The sequence below is a fragment of the Lynx rufus genome, unplaced genomic scaffold (genome assembly GCF_022079265.1).
Source record: "Lynx rufus isolate CCGP_SWC_20201006 ecotype Redwood Valley unplaced genomic scaffold, mLynRuf1.p SCAF_28, whole genome shotgun sequence".
Taxonomy (NCBI): Eukaryota; Metazoa; Chordata; class Mammalia; order Carnivora; family Felidae; genus Lynx; species Lynx rufus.
In genome coordinates this window covers 775,717-795,143 of record NW_025814843.1, presented here as the reverse complement: position 1 = coordinate 795,143, position 19,427 = coordinate 775,717, and the positions used below count along the sequence as shown (strand labels likewise).

General features: G+C 57.1%; 1 protein-coding gene across 3 annotated transcripts in view; it reads right to left on the bottom strand.

Annotated features, from left to right (window-relative positions):
* MPRIP (myosin phosphatase Rho interacting protein) overlaps positions 1–19,427 on the bottom strand; it is a 147,824-nt gene that overhangs the window by 46,661 nt on the left and 81,736 nt on the right. For 2 of the 3 annotated variants that reach the window (XM_047089686.1, XM_047089687.1), the window contains exons 4-7: positions 16,990–17,141; positions 11,716–11,800; positions 5,776–5,998; positions 4,543–4,702 (exon numbers count right to left, since the gene is read on the bottom strand). In XM_047089686.1, coding sequence (XP_046945642.1) covers positions 4,543–4,702; positions 5,776–5,998; positions 11,716–11,800; positions 16,990–17,141 — 620 coding nt within the window. Of the gene's footprint in view, positions 1–4,188; positions 4,703–5,775; positions 5,999–11,715; positions 11,801–16,989; positions 17,142–19,427 lie in introns of all 3 variants that reach the window. The other variant, XM_047089688.1, reaches the window with a different exon arrangement.

The following is a 19,427-nucleotide window of genomic DNA, read 5'->3' as shown; positions in this document are numbered from 1 at the left end:
TGATTATTTTTCAGCTAAATAAGAAAATGTCTGTGCTGTGGTCAATGCCACTTACGGCACCTGGATTCATACTTCTGGGGAAGTTGACACCTGGCTACATTAAATCACTGAAAAAGCAACTTCACTTAAAAAAGTGATTCCTGGGGCGCCTGGGTGGCTCAGTCAGTGAAGTGTTCGATTTCGGCTCAGGTCATGATCTCGCGGTTTGTGAGTTCGAGCCCGGTGTTGGGCTCTGTGCTGACAGCTCGGAGCCTGGAGCCTGCTTCTGATTCTGTGCCTCCCTCTCTCTCTGCCCCTCCCCCACTCATGCTCGGTCTCTTTCTGTCTCAGAAATAAACATTAAAAAAAATTTTTTAAATAAGAGGAGGAGACTGCTTTAAAAAAAAAGAAAGAAAGAAAAAAAGACAACAGACCCAGAATAAAGTCACCTGTGCTAAATCCAAGTCACCAAATAGTGGTTAATCCCTAACTTAATTACAGTTTCAACCTCTCCCAGGCAAGGAATCTTAAACCAGTAAATTTGGAATTACCTAGTCAGCACTAGTGAGTTATCTACCTGATAAGACCCCTGCTGTCCCTCAAAGGAAGGTGACCTTGCCCAAAACAATGCACTCTTTGCTATTATTAACTTCCTTGTTCCACCCTCTTCTACCTATAAAAAGTTTTTCATTTTGTACAGCTCTTCGGAGCTCCTTTCTATTTGATAGACGAGATGCTGTGTGATTCATGAATTGTTGGATAAAGTCGATAAGATCTCTAAAGCTTACTCAGTTGAATTCTGTTTTTTACAACCGTGACATGCCACCAGACCAAGGCCTGCCCTCTCAGGGACACCCAGGCAAGCGCCCCAAGGTCACCCCACAGGAAGGGTTTTTACTTTCATTCTGGACTAGTGGCAGAGTCAAGGGGAGCAAGTGAAGGGCCTCTGAGCCCCAAAGATAAAAATCTAAGGGAGACTAATATCTAACTCTAGAAGGAAAAAGAGGAAATGGGCTCAAATCCTGAGACCCCGCCAAGAGACTCAAGAAGGGTTACCAGTAAAAATGGATCTCTTAGGGTTTCTTCATCCCAGAAGCTTAAGACCAAGGGCAGAATTCTCGGGTCCTCTGGGCTCTCCGCCCCTCTCTGTGCTCACACACAAAGCAGGAGCTCTGGGGCCCTAAACCTCTGCAGAACCTTCTCCAGGAACAGAGCTTGCTCCCAGGCCCACCTGCCAGAACCCGCAGCGCAGGCAGCAGGCAGCAGCGGTTGAGGGAAGGCGGCAAGAGAGGGTGTGTGCAGCGAGCGCAGGCAGCGCGGGCAGCGGCAGGAGCTCCTGGGAGCCACAGGAAGCTCTTGCAAGCGCTCAGCCTGCTTGGGTGGATGGGGCCCCAGGCGCCACCGCCCTGGAGGTTCCAGGCCCACGCACAGACCCAAGTACCACCACTTGCAGAAGGGGAGCCCCTCCAACTGACCCCGGGGCCTAGAGAGCCCTGGGAAGGCTGCACGGAACGGCGCCCCACCCAGTCACCTGCGGCTCACGAGCCACCGGCCTGCCAGGGCTGCAGAGAGAGGAGTCAGATGAGGAAAAGAGAGTGGCACTTGATGCAGCCTCTCCACACAGAGGGGGTTTCTGGTGAGGTCAGCCATGGCTTATTTTGCAAGGTGAGTGAGACGCTGTTAAACTGGTTCCCTTGAGGTACTGCAGGTGTGGCAGGAAGCGTCCCCCTGGGCTGGCTGACAGAGGAGGCACCTGCACCCGTGCCCCGCCTGACCTCTCCAGGTTCCCGGCCCAGGTGAGGGGCAGGACCACAAAAGACCTGGTCCTGGTGTCAGTCACCAAGAGTTTAACAAGGGCCATGGCCTCCCCCATGCGTGTTTGGCAGTGAGTCACCATCCAAGAAACATCTGAAAAGCTCTGGAGCAAATCTGAAGAGCAATCTGAGAGGCCCATAAAGGATTGCTTCAGGGCCTTGGCCTGTCGGGTGACCACCCCCCCACTGTGCCCCCCCAACCTGGCTCCCGGGCCAGCCTGGCTCAGCTGTGGCCGACGTCCTGCCAATATGGGGTTCTGCTCTATTCAACCAGGACGCAGGGATCCGATCAAGCACAGGGTGAGCTAGAGTGCAGGCCTAGCAAAGTGACAGCAGCCAGTCAGATGTCATTAGGGTAAGAAAGTGACATTACAATGTGAGGACGCAGAGCGGGTGGGCTCCAGGGGTGCCAACACCAGGTGGAAACCCATCTCCATGGTGGCAAGGAGCATGCAGAGAGGAAAGCCCCAGAGATGCCATCTACCCCAGGCTACTAGACAAGAACAAGTTCAAAGCCAAGCAGGTGTGCTGAACGTTAATTCTTCGGTCTGCCGCTGAACCAGGGCACAGCTGCCCACTCGGGAGCCTCCAGGATCCACAGCCTGCCTGCCGGCCAGTGCAAGCCTCCTCTGCTCTGGCCCACAGGCCTCCTAGTCTCTGGCAAGCCCTCTCAACTTATGCATTTACTTAACTGCTTTAAGGGCAGCTGTGGTCCCATCCTGGGTCACATCATGGGAGCAGGGTCTTTCCAGTTAAGGGCCCGGTGGGGATGTGCAGCCTAGCTCTGTTACACCAGGCTATTCCTGTGAGGAGTCACCCTGCTTCTGAGGCCCCATCTCTGTGTGTGACCCAGGCACCTCTTGGGGTTGCTAATCAAACAAGAAGACAGCCAGGGCTTGAAGGCCGCCTCCCAGGCATCAGGTCAGCTTCCTTCTCCCTCTGCCTAGGAATCAGGCACATCTGCTTTCTTCTCAAGACCAACAACTCTGGGCATCTCCTCCTTATTCTGGAGGTGGACCCACAAGTGCACAGGTCCCTCCCACCTGGGGCTTTGGGAGAGCAGGTGGGTATTAAGAAAAGGGAGCAGGAGAGAAAGGCACCCTGCTCACAGCCGGCCCCTCGAGGAGGGGAGCTCATCGCCACCCTGGCCTGTCTCTTCAGCATGCCGACTCTGAGCTTTAGTTAGGCTTCGGCAGGGTGGGGAGGACATTCTGGGAATGCTTTGGGAATTTAAGTCTGAACCTCTTTTTTCGGAAAGAGGTTTCATTCGGGAACCTAATGAAAATTTCGGATTTTCTTTTCCCAGAAAAATGTACATATGGACTCTCCAATCACTTAGGGGGGGGGTTCGTGGACCTCCAGCAGTTCACCCCCGGACCCGGGTGAGACCCCTGTTGTCAAGGCTCTGTTTACAGACTCAGGGATGAAGCTCCTACTGGAAGGGGGCACTCCAGTGCCGTGATCCGGGTCAGGGCCTCAGAGATGGAACCAAGCTCTTTCCACGGCTCTCTGGGAAGCACAGGGCCGGTGGAACAAGAGAAAAGGAGGACAGAGCCCTCCTCTCTTCACACCACAGTTGAGTTCCATGCCTCTGTCCCAGGCCCTGTCCCAGTTCTCATCTCTAAACCCTGTCTCTCCCCAGGAAGCTGTGGTTCTGTGAGCCTCCCCATGTCATGTTTCAGCCAAGCCCGGATGAAGAGCGATGCTGTTGGACGCTCGGTAACCTCACAGGCTACCTCAGCTTCCCTGTGACTTCCCGTGGCTGCCCACCCCACCTTCTTCGGTGCCCTCCACCCATGCCAGGAGCGTAAGGCAAGGGGAGCCAGCCCCTACACTTCTGGGCTCTCCCTGCCTCCACAGGCACCTCAGAGAACAGAAATGGACCAGGAAAGAACAGATGCAGCCACATAAGGCCCAGCGGCCCTTAATGTATCAGTGCCAGGAGGCACTCACAGGAAGCAGCTGGCCTCTGGCCCAGATCTCTGGGTGTCCAGAGAGGGATCCTACATTTCTGGCTACCGGGGGCTGAGTTCTGTGATCAGAGCCCAGGCTCAAAAAGGGAAGGCTCCCCACACACTCTAACAGAAAGGGAGAACAAGTGTGCTCCCCCAAGGAATGCTTTGGGAACGTGTGCATGCATGTGTGAGGTGAGGAGAGGAAATGTGTGCATGAGAGTGTGTGTGAGGAGACATGTCAAAAGCATGTAAAAGAACACAGGAGTGTGTGTGTGTGTGTGTGTGTGTGTGGTGTGTGTGTGTGTGTGTGTGTGTGTGTGTGTGTGTGAGTGTGTGAGAGAGAGAGAGAGAGAGAGAGAGACAGACAGACAGAGAGAGAGAGACTGTGTAAAGGAGGGGCGCGTGTCTGTGCACATGTGGCCCTCTAATCCCCTCCTTACCTCCGCTCGTTGCCAAACAGACGGGCCACCTCTTCCCTGCCAGGGCTCCGGGCCCGAGTCCTACGCTCCAGCCGCCTTCTCTCCACTTGGAAGGCTTCTCGGTGGCTGATCCTGACGGCCTTAGGGACGTCGGCCAGGGCGGCATACTGCCTGCTGGCTTTAAAGGCAAAGGTGCGCCCCAGTCTCTCTGCTCCCCGCCCCCCAGCGCTGCTGGAGTCCGTGTGGGCGGGGGGCCGGCTGGCCACGTCCAGGGAGCCACGGGAGCTGCCGCAGACAATTCGGCTGGGGGGTCGAGAACCTGGGGAAGGAAGGGGATGACCAAGCTCCTGGGAGGGCGGTCCGGGGCCACTATACCTGTTGTTGGGGGTGCTGGGGCTGGGAGGGGAGAGCGGCGGGGGCAGCTGCTGCTCCTCGGCCTTCAAGTCCTGCTTGGTCTTCTCCAGGGAGAAGTAGCCGCTCTCTACCCGGACTTTGCGGCCACAGTCCATGCGGTCGCTGCTCATGGCGCTCTCCTCTGGAAGAGACAAGGGAGGCGGGAGACACACTTAGCCTGCTGCCATCTTTGGTTTCTGGGAACTTTTTAAAGTCCTATATGGCTCGCCCTACTGCAGAACCTTGGGACAGGAATGAAATACCCTTCCCACACAAGTCCCTCATCCATCTCTCTCCTAACCTGGCTGCCCCTGTTAGACTGCCTGGGGGTCCCTGAGCTTCTAGTCGGAGGGCTTTTTGGGGGAGCAGGATCCCTCGCCCCCGAGAGAGGTCCCACCAACAACCGCTTCTTAGCAAGCATCAAGGAGGAAACCAATGGCCAAGTAGCCGTTTGGCCTTTTAGCACATCTGGGGACGGCAGAGGCAGGGGACTTCTGCAGGAACGAGGGGAATGGATGGGTGCTACGCATGAAGAGCTGAGGCAAAACGTATTTTGGCCTGAATGAACTGGGTCAGTCCTAACTGTCTTGTCTTTAATGAGCTGGACAAAATATAAATGGGAGAGGCCAGCCTATGTCACGCAGAGCCCTCGAGGGCCCAGGCCAGGGAGGCAAACGGTGCCTCCCTGCCTCTGCTCCAGTAATTCCAAAGCGCTAAGTGAAGGGAGCACAGCAAAGCCTCCGGAGCACCCTCTTCCCTACTGCGTGCGCCCAGAGGCTGGGCAGGATGGGACAGCGAGAAGGACGAGGCTGCCCTAACGAGTGCTGTTCTCAGGACACGCTGGGCTGCCAGGGTCAACTAGGCCATGAACACAATGCAGCCACTGTGACAGGAAGGCCTCCTGGTACACAGACCTCGTTCCGGAGCAGTTTGATTCTCACGACACCCACCTGGGGCTGACGGAGCAGGTGCTGTCTTCCTCCTTTACAGATGGGACTGAAGAGCTAGAGGGGCGAGGCCAAGGCCGGCGTCCAAGAATCCCAGGCCCACCCAGGCCAGGCCCCTGCCGAGGGCTGACGGACACGGAAGGTGAAAGAGCCTGAGGCCCAGGGCTTAGGACTGGGCTGCACCGGTCCCTGAGTTCCCAGCACCAGCTCTGTGGGGATGGACGCCTGTTGCAGAGCTGTGAGGTCGGGCCCCAGGATTCCCACTCACCGTCTTTGCTCTCCAGCCCAGGTTCCCTCAGTGTGCTGGCAGCGGGAGGCTGGCTCTGGCTGGGACTCTGAGCCGGACTCAGGCTGCTCCCGTCGGGCTGGTCCTTGGCCCTCATTTCTTCCTGCCAGAGTGTAGACTTGGTGGTGGGGACTTTCTCAGCACTGGGGATGCTGCTGCTGCTGCTGCTGCTGCTGGTGACAGCCATCTTGGCCGGCCCTGGTTCCTGGGGGAGAGAGCAGCGTCTGTGCAGCCACAGCACACAGCCTGAGCTGCTGCGCAGGTCCTGGCCGCCCGGGTGCCTGGCCACAGGGGACACTAAGGTCAACCGCACTGTGTCAGTGGCCCGGAATCCCTGGCAGGGGAGGCTCAGAACAGAGATATCTTGGTCAGGTGAAAGCTCCATCTGGATGGCACCGTGGCCGTTTCCCCTCGACAGCCCCAGTCAGTGCGCCCAGAGTGCCTGGTCTGACTGGCCTCAGGCCAGATTTGGTAAATACACGGAGCAGAGGCTTAGGATTTCTGCCTGGACCTCCGACAGCAAACACACGCCAGTGTTCCCTGCCCACAAAACCACAGAGCCCAGAGCAGCGGACCAGGCACTAAAAGTGAGATGACAAATGGCTGGCTCAGAGTCTGTCATTCCTAGACTTGTAGGTGCTTAGGACACGAGTCACAAAAGATGGGGTGGGGTGCGGGAAGAACACACCATGGAGATGGCCACTGGGAAAATGCAAAGCATGTGTCCACACAACACCCATGCCGGGGCCAGCCCTTGCCCACCCCCCGCCTTCTGGTTCTAGAAAGCTCAAACAGGACATCTGGGACACTGTGTGAAGGAAGAGTCATCAGATACAAACAAAACATCCAAGTACATGCATGTCCTCCCACCCCGCCACGAGCCCATATGGGAGCAGTGTCCACCCCACGTCTCCCCAGATTGAAACTGGTGCTGCTCTGTGGGAGAAGCATTCACATGGGAGGTACTTAGCCAAATACAGAAAGTCCGTTTCCAGAGCAGGTGCAGAACTGTGACTCAACCTCAAATCCAGGGCCTGGACAAGGGCCCGGCTGGGATCTCTAGCTGCCCTACAGCACCAGCTCACCCGGGCTTGGCCCAGGGTCCTAGGTGCCAGCTACAGAGGGCACTGCTAGCAAGACGGCTTTGCTCTCAAAAGCGAGACATGTCTCAGCTGCCTTCCCAAAAACATGGGGATTATGCGCAAATGCCCACCTTCCACTCCCGTCCTGGCGGCCAAGTCTCAGTTTTAGAAACCTACCTTAACCCAACTCTCGAGGTGGGGCCCTTGGCGAGGATTACAGATGACACAGGTGATGTGTCTGTGCATGCGCGGGGTTTTAACCGCCGGGATTAACCGCTGGGTTATCTGTCACTGAGCACGGACCATGTGCTGGGCTCTGGTACATCACTGTACCATCCAGTCCTCACCAACACACCTCGCATGGGAGGCTGCCCTCGCTGAGAGGAGACGGCATGCTCATACTTGCATGGCCAGTAAGGGGCAGAGTGGGGCTTCAAGCCTTTTCCATCACCAGACACCCTCAGGAGTGGCAGTGGGGGGGGGGGGGAGGAGTATGCTTTGGATGGGCATCCTAGAGGGCCCACTGAGAAGCCCAGGCACCAGGTATCTCAATGTGAAAAAACAGGCATTTTACCAGGTCCAAAGTCTTCCTTGGCTTTGCAAGAATTCCGGAGCCTCAGGAATGGGATAAAGATAAGAAGGCTCTTCCCACAGACCCAGGACGCGCCTGACTGCCCAAGAGAGCTCTCACCAGACCTGGCTGAAGATTCCCTGCAGCTCTTACCCACCTTGTAAGAACTGGACTCTTGTAAGAAAATGGCAATGGTTTCTGACAGTTTCCTGAGGGCTCCAAAAGAACCAGGCTCTAATGATCTAAGGAGCGCCAGCCCCAGGGCCACCTGTCCTTCCAGTCAGCCCACCGCCCTCAATCCATGCGCCCCAGCAACGCATCCCTCAAGCAGAATTCACTCCAGGTCCCCCTGCCGTGGCCCCTTCTGGCGACTGAGCCTTCTGTTCAAAGGCCAGAGGCTGGGCATGCTCTGGTGGGCTCAGGGTGGAGCTGGGACTCCTCCTAGAGAACTGGGTGGGGTGGGGTGACGTGAAGATGGTCGGTGAATCCGTCCCCCCTGCGGAAGACCAGCTGCACAAGGATACGGAGAGGTTGCCAGAAGGGGCCCAAGAGGAATAGGCGGCAGCTGTGCTTGTGAGGGAAGTGGCCTCAGCCCCACGCTGCGGGTGAAGTGCCCATGGCATATGCACAGCCCTCTCTGATGCCTGTGGCTCCAGCACGGAGCAGGTGGGCTGCCACAGATTCCCAAGAGGCCGAGGAAATTCTAGGCTTGAGATCCAAGGGGCCATGACAGGGAGCTTGGGAAACAAATGCATGTCCCAGCACCTCGTGGCTACACACCCACCTTCTGGCCCTGGGCCTCCCAATCTGTGAGGGCTGGTCACATCTGCAGATCCCTCCCCACGCTCCCCACTTCTGGAAAACACCTCCCAGAGAGTGAGGGCCCTGAATGGCGGCCAAGGTCCACAGGCAGTTCTTTTTCTCTCCTCTGGAGGCTCTGCTTTCTCTTGCCTCTCTGCCAAGCCTTATCGAATCGGTGGAGACAGAGGGACAGTCTGGCAGCAGGAACAAAGCCACACTGGCTTCCAGGAGAGGGGGCTGGGTGGGTGATAACAGGAAAGCCTGATCTCTGGGTAAAGTTGCTGCTCTTTTCCAAAGCGGATGTGTGGCGGCTGTGGGGCACTGCCTCTGCTCCCCACACTTGTCGCCGTTGTGGTGGAGAGGGTGCTGGGGGTCACAAGGACACAGACCACAGGTACCTGTGGAAGAGGAAGGAGGCAGAGGTGCCGGGTTTCCTACGTGCTAGTCCCTGCATGGTCAGGGCCATCAGCGTTTCACTGCTGTAACGAGGTCTGTGCTGTTCATCTGGCAGCACACAAAGGGCTTTGAAAGGCAGGCCCGGGCCGCTGTCGCCTCCACATGCTAGCTAAGCAGGTACCCTCTCCAGAGGAGGTTTCACAGAAAGCCTGCCTTTCTACTTCCTGGGCACAGGAATGGAACGGGGACCCAATGAAAAGAAGGATGTGACCTGGAGCAGCCACCCAAGTAGAGAACAAGACACCCCAGAAGAAGTGGCAATCCACAACACACGTGTGGGCCTGAGAAGAACCAGCGCACTGGACCAGTAGGGACATTCCTCCGGGCATGTCTCTGGTCGCACTGAGAGGGGTCTGTTGTTTTACAGGTCTCTCAAGAAAGGCGGAGAAGCAAGGGCCCAGAGCCTGGCGGGCGGGGGCATGGGAGAAACCAGCATTCCAGAGCTCCACCTGATGAATCAAGCCTCCCGGCCCACACACTGGCAGGGGGAACACGCGGCCCCTGGCCCCAGACCTGGGATTTGGGGAGAGGGCGGTAAGATCTCCGTCCTTCCTGTCCTGGTCGTACCTGGCATGGATCATTATTCCTTCTCTCTAGGCATCTCGGTATCAGAAAAAGTCTTTCCTCTTGGAGGGAACAGGGGCTGAGTAAAGCAGCAGCTCCCAGAATCTGTATCTCAGGCCTCAGGCTTTGGAGGGCCTGCCTGACTCCCTGTTGCTCTAGGCTCTGCTGGGACCCATGTGCCCAGTCTAGAGGCTGTCTGCTCCCCCCTGTAGCTTGATCTTCATCCTCCCTCAGGGCCTGGCATGGGTCTCTCTCTGATACTCTCAGGAAACCACTTGGTGAGTGTACTCTCCATGGCCCCAAGTCTTAACTGCTTGAGACATCCTTCTTAAAGTGGGCCCCTGTGGGCTCTCCTCCTGAGTTTCTGGAGGGCACGGCACAGCACAGCGACACTTCCAGATCCCCACTGGTTTTATGTGAAACTCTCCCAGGCCACAGAGAAAGAGGCCAGATATGGGGTCCTGAGTTCCTGCCTCGATGGGGGGCCCACAAGGCTTTAGGCTTCCCTCCCTGTTCCATTCAGGGTAACAAAACACCTTCAGCATCAGGCTGTGGAGGGAAGGCCTGTCCAGAGATCCCCAACTCTCCTCTGGAGAGACCCCACATCACCTCATGAGACTGATTCACAAGAAGATGGGCCCCAGATGAAAGTTTACAGCTTCCAGAAACCAATGGAATCAAATGTGATGCTCTTGGGAACAAGGGGCAGAAAGAAGAGTCCCTGCCAGGCTGGCTCCGGCTAGGGCTCAGGAAGGGGTGAGCAGAGCAGGCTGGGACACCCACGCTCTAAGAGACTCTCAGGGAAGTGGGTGATCTCCCCACCCTGTGATCGCGTGGCTCCTGCTACCAACGGAAAAGGTGAAGCTCGGCCATGGCTAGCAGTATCTAGAGGGAGGGGACAGCCGGGGAGCAGGGACACAACCAAACTCCCCGGTCTGGGCGGAACCTGTCTATTGCACATGTCGTTGCCTTATTTGGAGGTCGGAGCTCTGCTCTAGCGATGTTTCCAAGACATCACTATAGAAACGCAGAGTAACCCTAAACGCTATTATTCTGCCTGGGATTTTTTCTCTCAAACCAGGCAGCTTTGGGGGATTTGTGTGTGTATCTGCTGTTCCCTAGTAGGAAGCCCCACTTTCAGTCTCCAGGAATGACTCCAACTGCATTTTGCTGACTTCTTGCCAGGTATACTACCTTCAGAGGATGCTGGCCTGAGACACCTTGGGGAGCGTGGACAGACAGCAGACAACAACCACTGGCTGAGAGCAGGCCCAGAGCTGCACTCCATCAGGGCCTGTGCAAGGAAGCCCAAGGTGGGTATGTAGAGAGCGAGGGACCCAGGCCAGCACACACCTACCAGTCCTGCCCAGGCTGACCTCTGCCACTCGCTGAAGCAGAGAGTATCCAGTAAGGACTACAGAGCCCCAGTGGGTAGCCAGGTTCTGTCACAGGCTGGCTCCCTGTCAGACTCTGGGCCTTGCAAGATCCCAAGGGAACCCGATCCCCATTCTGCTCACTCTTAGGGTTGCTGTGAGGCTGGCTCAGGCAGGGCAAGGCACTCGGTAACTGTGAAGTCTGGAGCAGAGAGGAGGAGCATTCGCTGAGCGCCCATCAGAGGCTCAGCGCTTCCCTTCATGCCCACAAAAATCCTATAACCAGAGCTCAAAGGGCCCGTTCTGTGAATCAGTTCACTGAGGCTCAGGAAGGTTAATTCGCTCCGTCAGGGCCCTGGGAGTGTGAGGAGCATGGCAGGGAGGTGCACAGCCCTTCTGGGTGCCCTATGCCCCTGCAGAGGTGGAAGAGAGTGGCCTTTGGGAAAGTACTAGACCTGGTGGGACTATGCAGGCTACCTCCTGCTCTGGTCACATGGGAAGTAGGACAGGGGCCCAAAAGTCAAGGTCGTACCAAGTTTTTTCCATTTATGGTCAAAGTTCAGAGCAGGAACAGAGCCCTGAGAGCCCCTCACTTGGCCAGGACACTCCCTGTCTGGCCTTCCTTCCCAGCCTGCTGTCTGTAGGATCATCTCCGTGTGTCAAGTCGAGCTGAACTGAGTCCCTTCCTCAACCGTGGTGCGCGAGGACATGCGTGTGCAGCAAGTAGCCTTCCAAGCATGCTGTGTGCTCCCTAGCAGCTGGCCGGACAGCCAGGGAAGGGACACGTGCTGTAATACTGCTGCTCAGCACTGGCCCACTCACTGGAAACCGCCTGGGGCAGCCCCAGAGTGTACACGAAGGCCACCCTGGCCCATGGAGGGTCCTGCCCCGTGGCTTGGAGAGGAGCGTACCGATTGCGGCCCACAGACCACTGGAGGGAAGGAGAGGACACGCAGGGCTGGTGACCGTCTCAGCCCCATCTGGATCCTTTTCCTCAGCCCTAGTTTTAGGCCGGGTCCTTCCGGGGAGCTCTCACTTCATCCCAGCTCTACTGAAACGAAACCACTTTGCCTACCTGTGGTGTGGGAGGCTCCACCTTCCGCTTCTTCTTTTGGTTCTGCTTATTGGTCCTGGGATAGACCATGAGCATCTCTAGCCATCTGGAGAGAGAAGAGGGGGGAAGCACTGGATCAGATCCCTGCTCTTGGGGACTAGGAACCTCGTCGGGTGGTCTAGACACCAGGCGCAACGCTTCCTGCTTGGGGGCATCCACCCAGTGGTCAGGCCTCTGGGCAGCCGAGCAGGGCAGAGCACGACCCAGATGTGAGCCTGCTACCACTGGGGCAGGAACTGCCAGAAGTGCAGCCCAGGACAAGCACAGGCTGTGTTGGGACCAGGCCCAGATGCTGACCCCACAATGACCAGAGTGCAGGTGGGGAGGGCCATGTGGTCAGCCCAGGCACAAGGAATGCTTCACCCTGGCGGGGCAGCAGGCCTGAACCACAGGCCTCAGAGTGCAGAGCAAGCACCTCACTGATCCCATCTTCGGGGCTTTGACTTGGTTTTAAAATGGTCCTCCCAGAGAAGATTTGTTTAGCATACGGATGGGCTGCTGTTGGGTGTCCTTTAGGGCTACAGAGGCAGGAACCAAGAGTTGTGCTACCAAAGTTCTCTGCAGCAGGTCACTTCCGGGGGCTGAGCTGCTGACCTCCCAGACCCACTCACTCACCTCTGGGCCCCACCACCTGCACAATGAGGGCTCTGGGCACCTTGGCTTTGGGAAAGGTCTGGCAGAGCTGCCCAGGGACCCACCCCAAGACCCACATGTTGGCAGGTCCACTCTGGACCAGGAGCAGAGAAGGCAGCAGGGGAGTGTGGGAAGAGCAGCGGCTGATACAGATCTGGCTGTGCGACTCTCTAACCATGACCTTGGGTGGCTCCCAGCCCCTCCGGGCTTCAGTCTCCCCACCTCTGGGGCGGATTAGGCCGTGACACATCCGATGCTTGCCTCACCTGAGCTTCATTAACATCTGGGAGGGTTGGGTGAGAGGAGACAGGAGGAGTGGAGGGCAGGAGGGACCTGGTGATGAAGGGCGCTCTCTCTAGGGGGCAAGGAACGGCAGGAGACTCTGGTCTCCCTTCTTCCTAGAACACGAGGGTCTGTGTTGGGCCAGTGGCAGCGGCTGAGCTGTGATGTGAGGCAGAGCCCACACCGCCAGCGCCCTAGCCGGAGGCTGCAGCAACCTCAGGACCCGAACCTGGGTCAGGAAGAAGGGTTTGCGCCTTTCACACTCGCTGGTGCTTCTTTAATCGGGGACGGAGGAGGGGAGGCCAGTCACAGTCCGTGACCTTGCAGGACAGCCTTAGGAGGTGTGCTGGTTGTTGACAGCAGGCAGCGGGGAAAGTGGGCTTGGGTGTGGGGAGTCACAGCACCTGGGCAGAGCCGAGCTCAGCTCCGAACAGGTAATTCTCAATTTGCTGAGAGAACGAACAACTGCCTGTCCCGCAGAGACCTAAGGCACAGGTCCTGTGGGTCACTCCTCTGCGGGCTGGTCCCAAAGCAAGAACAGAGGCCATGACTGTATCCGCAAGGACAGCAGATGAGCAGACTCCCTGAGGGCCTCACTCATATGTCATCTGAGGAACTCACATGCTCCTGGGGTTAAAAGACCCACTTTCCAGCCTGCCACAGGGGCTGAAAATTCTTTTGGGCACTCTAACAAGCTGTCGAAGACCCCTCTCATAGCTTCACTCAGGAGAGGAGAAGAGACTGCCTGACAAAGTCACCTCGTCCTCCAGGGCCCCAGGAGCACGGGGAGTATGGCAGGTGGGTGCAGAACCTGTGGGGTGCCCTGAGTCCCTGCCCACGAGCCATGCAGGACAGGGCCTTGAGGAAAGAGATCTGTGCTGTGGTTGCATTGCTGACTCAACGGAGCTCAGGGAGCTGTGCTGGAGACTCAGAGGCTGAGCACAGGCAGGGGCGGGCTGGGCTCGGAATGTGTCCCCTGAACTCGGATTTCTCACGGAAGCCCAGTAGGAAGCGTGTAACGTCATTCGGATGTGTTACTATGTAAAATATACCCGGGAAGAGAAGAGAGGCAAGGGGTGAGTACGGACACGGGATCAGTCATGGATGTGAGTGCCAGGGACATGGTAGAGTGTTCCCCGACTCTGACAGCAGAGCCAGGGTGAATAAGACTGAAGGGGACAAAGCTGAAAGGCAGGGGCTCAGAGAAGGGGGAAAGCTTGGACTCAGCCCAGCTGGAGAGCACGGAAGAGCCCCCCGCCCCCCAACCCGCCGCCAACTCCTGCTCCCCTCCCAACTCCTCTAAAAGAGCTGCATTAAGCTGTGCCCCAAACATCCTGAAGGCTCCTCCTGGCACAAGAGAGCCGGGAAAAAGAACCGCCAACTCTCTCCATCCGGCTCTGGGAGAGATGCCACAGGCTGCTCAGGGGCCTCTGTTCAGAGAAGACCCCGGGGAGAAGGCTGGATGGACTGTCCCCAACTGCTCCTGCTCGAGGTCAGTCCAGAGGAAGTGTCTGCCGCTCATTAGGGAGCTGCGTGCTTAGACCCATTCAGGGTCTCAGGGACCAGATGAGAATACCTGGGCAAAGGAGCTGTGCCAGGTGGTGAGGATGCCAAGGGAGGAGTCCATCCACAAAGGCAAGAGGCAGACGAGGGAGAGGAGGTGGAGGCAGAAGTCTGTACCCAGGGGACACCGCCCCCCACCTGTCTCCCTGAAGGAGGCCAAGTGTCCCAGCAGGCGGTGAAGATGGGGAAGCTGTTGCCCAGGGGCCCAGGGACAGGCTGCCACGGTGAGCCCTGCCTGCTGGGCAGGGGTAAGCGAGGCCCAGACCCAGGATGAGGAGAGAGGAAAGCGCTGGGTGGCTTTGGCTCCAGGTACGCCACCGGGCCACAGCACAAACCTCAGCCCAGCCTACGTGTGGGACCCTGAGAGAATGCACATCTGGTATCGTGGTTCAATGACCTTGTCTGCCCACACTGCATGGGAATGGCAGTCCCCAGTCCCCATTCAGGTGGTGACCTTAGGAGGTCCCCTGGCCTGTGGCAAGTGCCTAATGGTAGGATTCAGGCCACCTGCCAGAGGCGCGATCAGATGCCAGTTTCCTAATGGCATGTAGCACATCACTATATCCCTGACCTGGTCCCCCAGTCACACATGATCCAGCCTGTCCTGGGGACCCTGGACACCCCTTTCCCATCCCACCTGCTAACCAGAAGCCTCCACAGGACCTAGCTCCCAAGGCTAGATCTCCCCCAAGGAATCCAGCTGGGCAATGGAGCCCCGGCCTGAGTGTTTCTGTCAGACAGGCCGCAGCAGCAAGTGTGAGCCAGGAAGTGCAAGTGGTTCTGTGCTGTCACTCAGGCCTGGAGAGTGGCCCTTGGTCAGGGTCCTCTCGTTTCTAAAACTTTAGTCTCCCAACTGTAGGATGAGGGATCTCTTTGTAAAAGACCCCTATACTCTTTTTTTTTTTTTTTAAGTTAAGCTCGAACCCATGACCCCGAGATCACGAGTCGCGTGCTCCTCTGACTAGCCAGCCAGGCGCTCCACGCTCTCTACACTCTTAAACCATATGGTTCTAGAATTAAGGCCAGGGAGAGGCAGAGGCAAAGTGGTCCTCCTGTTTGCCCCCAGGAGTCAGAAATGCAAACCTGCCTCTCTCCAAGGGAAAAGGGCTCAGGGTGAACTGGCACCCCCCAGCATAGGGTCACCTGGTCACCCTGCAGTGCAGCTCTGGCCCTCTGCTCCTCCTTATCACAGTGTGGACTTGAAATTTTTTTTTTTTTTAATGTTTTTATTTATTTTTGAGACAGAGAAAGACAGAGCATGAGCAGGGGAGGAGCAGAGAGAGAGGGAGACACAGAATCCAGAGCAGACTCCAGGCTCTGAGCTGTCAGCACAGAGCCTGACGCGGGGCTCGAACTCACAGACTGTGAGATCATGACCTGAAGTCAGATGCTTAACCGACTGAGCCACCCAGGCACCCCTGGACTTGAACTTTTGAACTCGGCAAGAACTGGGGACCTTCTGACCAGTATCTTCGCTTCCTCATACAGCAGCCTTAGCCTGAGATCCTGAAGGATAGTGAAGCCCAGGCCAGTGCTCAGTCTTTTTACTTATTGAAACCAAAAGGCTTCATGCTCGATTTCCCTCTATTCTGTGCTGCAATAATCAGCCCAGTACCCCTCACCCCCCAGGTTTACTTTCTCTCAAAGCTTTCTTAGGTCTTAAAGGACCAACGGGATTTTCCAAGATCCAGTGCCCAAGCTCCTGGCCGGGCTGGTGGAGCCTGCTCACTATGCACATGCTGGGTGGTGAGGTCGCACAGAGCTGGCAAGCGGTGCCCTGGGAGCAGGGACTCGCCGCGTGGGCTTAGGAGCACGGAGCTCTGCCCCCCCGGACCGTCGGCCTCAAACCTGGGCCCCCCTCCTGCTTCCAGGACTCCCCCTGAGCCTCTGCGCATGGCACGGTCAGGGCAGTGGTGTCACTCAGAGACTTTCTTTCCTTCCACCTGGACAAAGAAGCCAGTGTACGCAGCAGCACTGGGGTGACCGCGAGCGAGACGCAGCCTCCTCCCTCAAGGACCTGCTGCTGCTGTTTAAGGAAGCCACGTGTGCACGCAGACAATCTGCATCTTTTCTAAGGGCCAGCCGATGGCGCCAGGTGCCTCAAGGGGGAAGGCTTCCTGGAAGAGTGCATGCTCCGGCTGACTCTACCAGTCTGAGGGATGGAGGGATCATTCCCCACTGAAGGCACAGAGCCAGTGGGCAGCAGGGGCATATGTGGTGACAAGCAGCTCCGTGCTGGGACACGAGGGTGGTGGAGGTGAGGCTGGAGGGCTGTGAAGGGTCCCCCCCACCAGGGCCAGCCAAGGAACCTGGACTTGTTCCCCAAGTGATGGCATTTTCGGCAAGGTCAGACGAGCTCTGGGACTGAGCCCCTCACGGTTGAGTGACACCAGATTGGGGAGGCGTGGGAACAGAGGTGGGGAGACCAGCGAGAGGCCTAAAGGAGACGAGGTAGCCCCGGAACCGGGCAGTGCCAGCAGAGGGAGGCGCCCGAGCACACAGGACATGAGGAGACAGCCTTGGTGGGTATGTGGACATGCGGATGACGCAAAGGCGGGTGGAGGGGGAGGCCAGTTTCTGGCGTGGTGACCAGGCACACAGTAGCGCTGTGAAGAGAAAGAGGGGACTCAGAAGCGGGGACACATTTGATGAAGAAAGGGACGGCGATATTGCCCAATTTGTGCCAAAGGGAACCGGTCCGAGAACCCGCTGGTGGGCAAGGAGCGCCTCCTCCCGAAACGTGTGGGGCAGACTCACCCGCTGATGATCTCCTTGGTCTCTGCCCGGATGAAATGCTCCTTCTCAGGGGTCAGGATGCACAGGGAGAACTTCTGGCCTGTCCGGGCCTCCCCATCCACCACATCTGTGCACTGGTTCATGTTGATGGTGCCCTGAGGCAGGGTTGTGGGCTGTAAGAAGATGGGGCGGGGAGTCACTCAGGAGCCAGCACTCATGGGTCAGAGTACGGCAGCATGGACTGTCCTTGTAGCCCCCGGCCCTCTCAACCCTTGTCACTTTGACAGGCACCTGAACCTCTCACGGCCGTGTGAGTCCCCAAATACAACAGACGCACGGGGTGGTGCTCTGCCTCGCCGCCACCCTCCTGGCCCCGCTTCCTCCCTACCCATCCCCGGGGAGGAGAGGTGACAGGTCTGTTCTTCTCGGAGGACAGCCAGCTGGACATTCCTTCCTTGCTGGAGAACAATATCCCAGCTGGTACTGGGGGAAGGGGGAGAAACAGGAAGGGGACAGCTCTGGGAGGACAGCTGAGGGGACAGAGGCAGCCAAGAGCCAGGTCTCACAGGGGTTACTGATCCAAGAGAGCAGTGAGAAAAGGCTCCAGAGGAGGTGGTTCTAAAATAGCAAGGTTATTTTTAGAGGCAAGGAGGGGGCCAGAGAGAAGCCACATCCTGGAAGGCAGGCTGTGGGGCTGGCAGGCTGGAGCCACACACATCATAAATGCTTTAAAGGTAGGCCAAACCCACTCGGGGCGGATGACCCACCGTCACCTCCCAGGAAGCACCCACGAGGATTTGCTACAAGGCTGCCTGGCCAGCACCGGAACAAATAAATTTTTTTTTTTTTCCTTTTCTGACACTGTTAGACCCTGAGATTCGGGACAGAACGCAAGCAAAGAAGGCTTTAGATTCCTACTGGGGTGAGGGTCAGCAGAGAAGACCTTCCTAAAGAGGATCTGTTACCCCTGCGTCCTGTGGCCCTTCACCTTTCCCCCAAACAGGAAGATGCTTTGGGGAGGGAAACAAGGTGCCGTGGCTGTCACCATGCCAAGGGCAAGAGCTCCCGACCTCACCCAATATGGCTGCCAGCTTTCTGGTCCACAGGAGGGGGAAGGAGTATGCTTTCCAGCTCCAAGAAGCCTTTCCTCATGGAGCCTCTAGGCTCAGCCCGTCCTTCCTTAGGCTCAGCTGAGAATGCGGGCAGGAGGGCAGGAGAGCCAGCTGTAAGTTGGCCTCTGACTTCAGGTGTGGATAGAGAGGGGGCAGAGTCCCACTTCTGAGAGGGGGCACACCCATACTAAGCCTAGCGTGGTCCTTCAGTGAAGCAGACTTGTAGCATCTCTCCTGGGCCCTTCTGGAGAGTCTTTGAGCTGGAAAAGGGAGCTTAGTGGCTTATCCTGCAACCAAGCAGGGAGGTTCTTCAGGAGCAGGGAGCAAGACTGGTAGCCTGGGACACTCCCCCCCCCCCCCCCATCTGTCTTCTGGCTGGGGAGGCCCACAGGCGTCTAGTGCCTGCCCCCACCCCCAATGAGTAGTGCTCCCATGGCCACAAGAACACACCTTCCAACCCAGGGTAGGGCCACATGGTCTTCCTAGGCTTCCCAACCTCCTCAGTCCAGTTCTAGCACCTCCACTCTTCAGAATTTCTAATCCCAGGTCTGCTCTGGCATCATGCCACTGCCCCATCTGAACCCCCTTTGGGCAAACTAAGGGTGGTGACTTCTGCTCTTTTAGCTCAGCGTCCCGCACGCTGAAGCACATGTTCCCCCTTGCCACCGACAAGGCTCACGGATCCTCTGAGGTGGGTCCTTGTGCCTGAAACAAGAACACTGATGCTGTGGACTGCTGTGAATATCAGGGCCCTGAGCAGGCCACAGAGGGGAGAGGGGACAGCAGAGGGGCTTTCCCAAGGTCACGTTTCCTCCTTTGTCCTCGATGTCCACCCCAACTTGGACTCGTGGGCGTCACAAGGTGCCAATGTACGCCCACCTGTGGCACATGGAAGCATGACGTAAGTTATCTATCTGTGCTATTGTGCCAACAGCTTATAAGCTATGACACATACGTAACACACACAGGGAAGTTAAAACACACCAACAGAAATTCTAATACTTTTCTCTCACTATGCCACCTAGTGGGCTTATCTTTAGAGACTACTGTGCCAGGGTTCAGGGTCACGAAACTGCTCACCGTCCCCTCTTGCACAGTAGTTGTGTTTGCTGGACACGTGGCCACCGGCCACCAGCAAGATTTCCCAGCCAGCCCTGCAGCTGAACGCGGTCGTGGGACCTCGTCACCAGTCATACCCTAAGACTTCCTACGACCTCTTTGTGCCTCAGTTTTGTGTGTGTGCAAAATGAGGTCTCTACCTCCTTCCAGGCGAGCTTTCAGAACTGTCAATAAAAAGCAAAGACATAACAAGCTATGGCCAAAGGAAATGAATGTTTATTTACTATC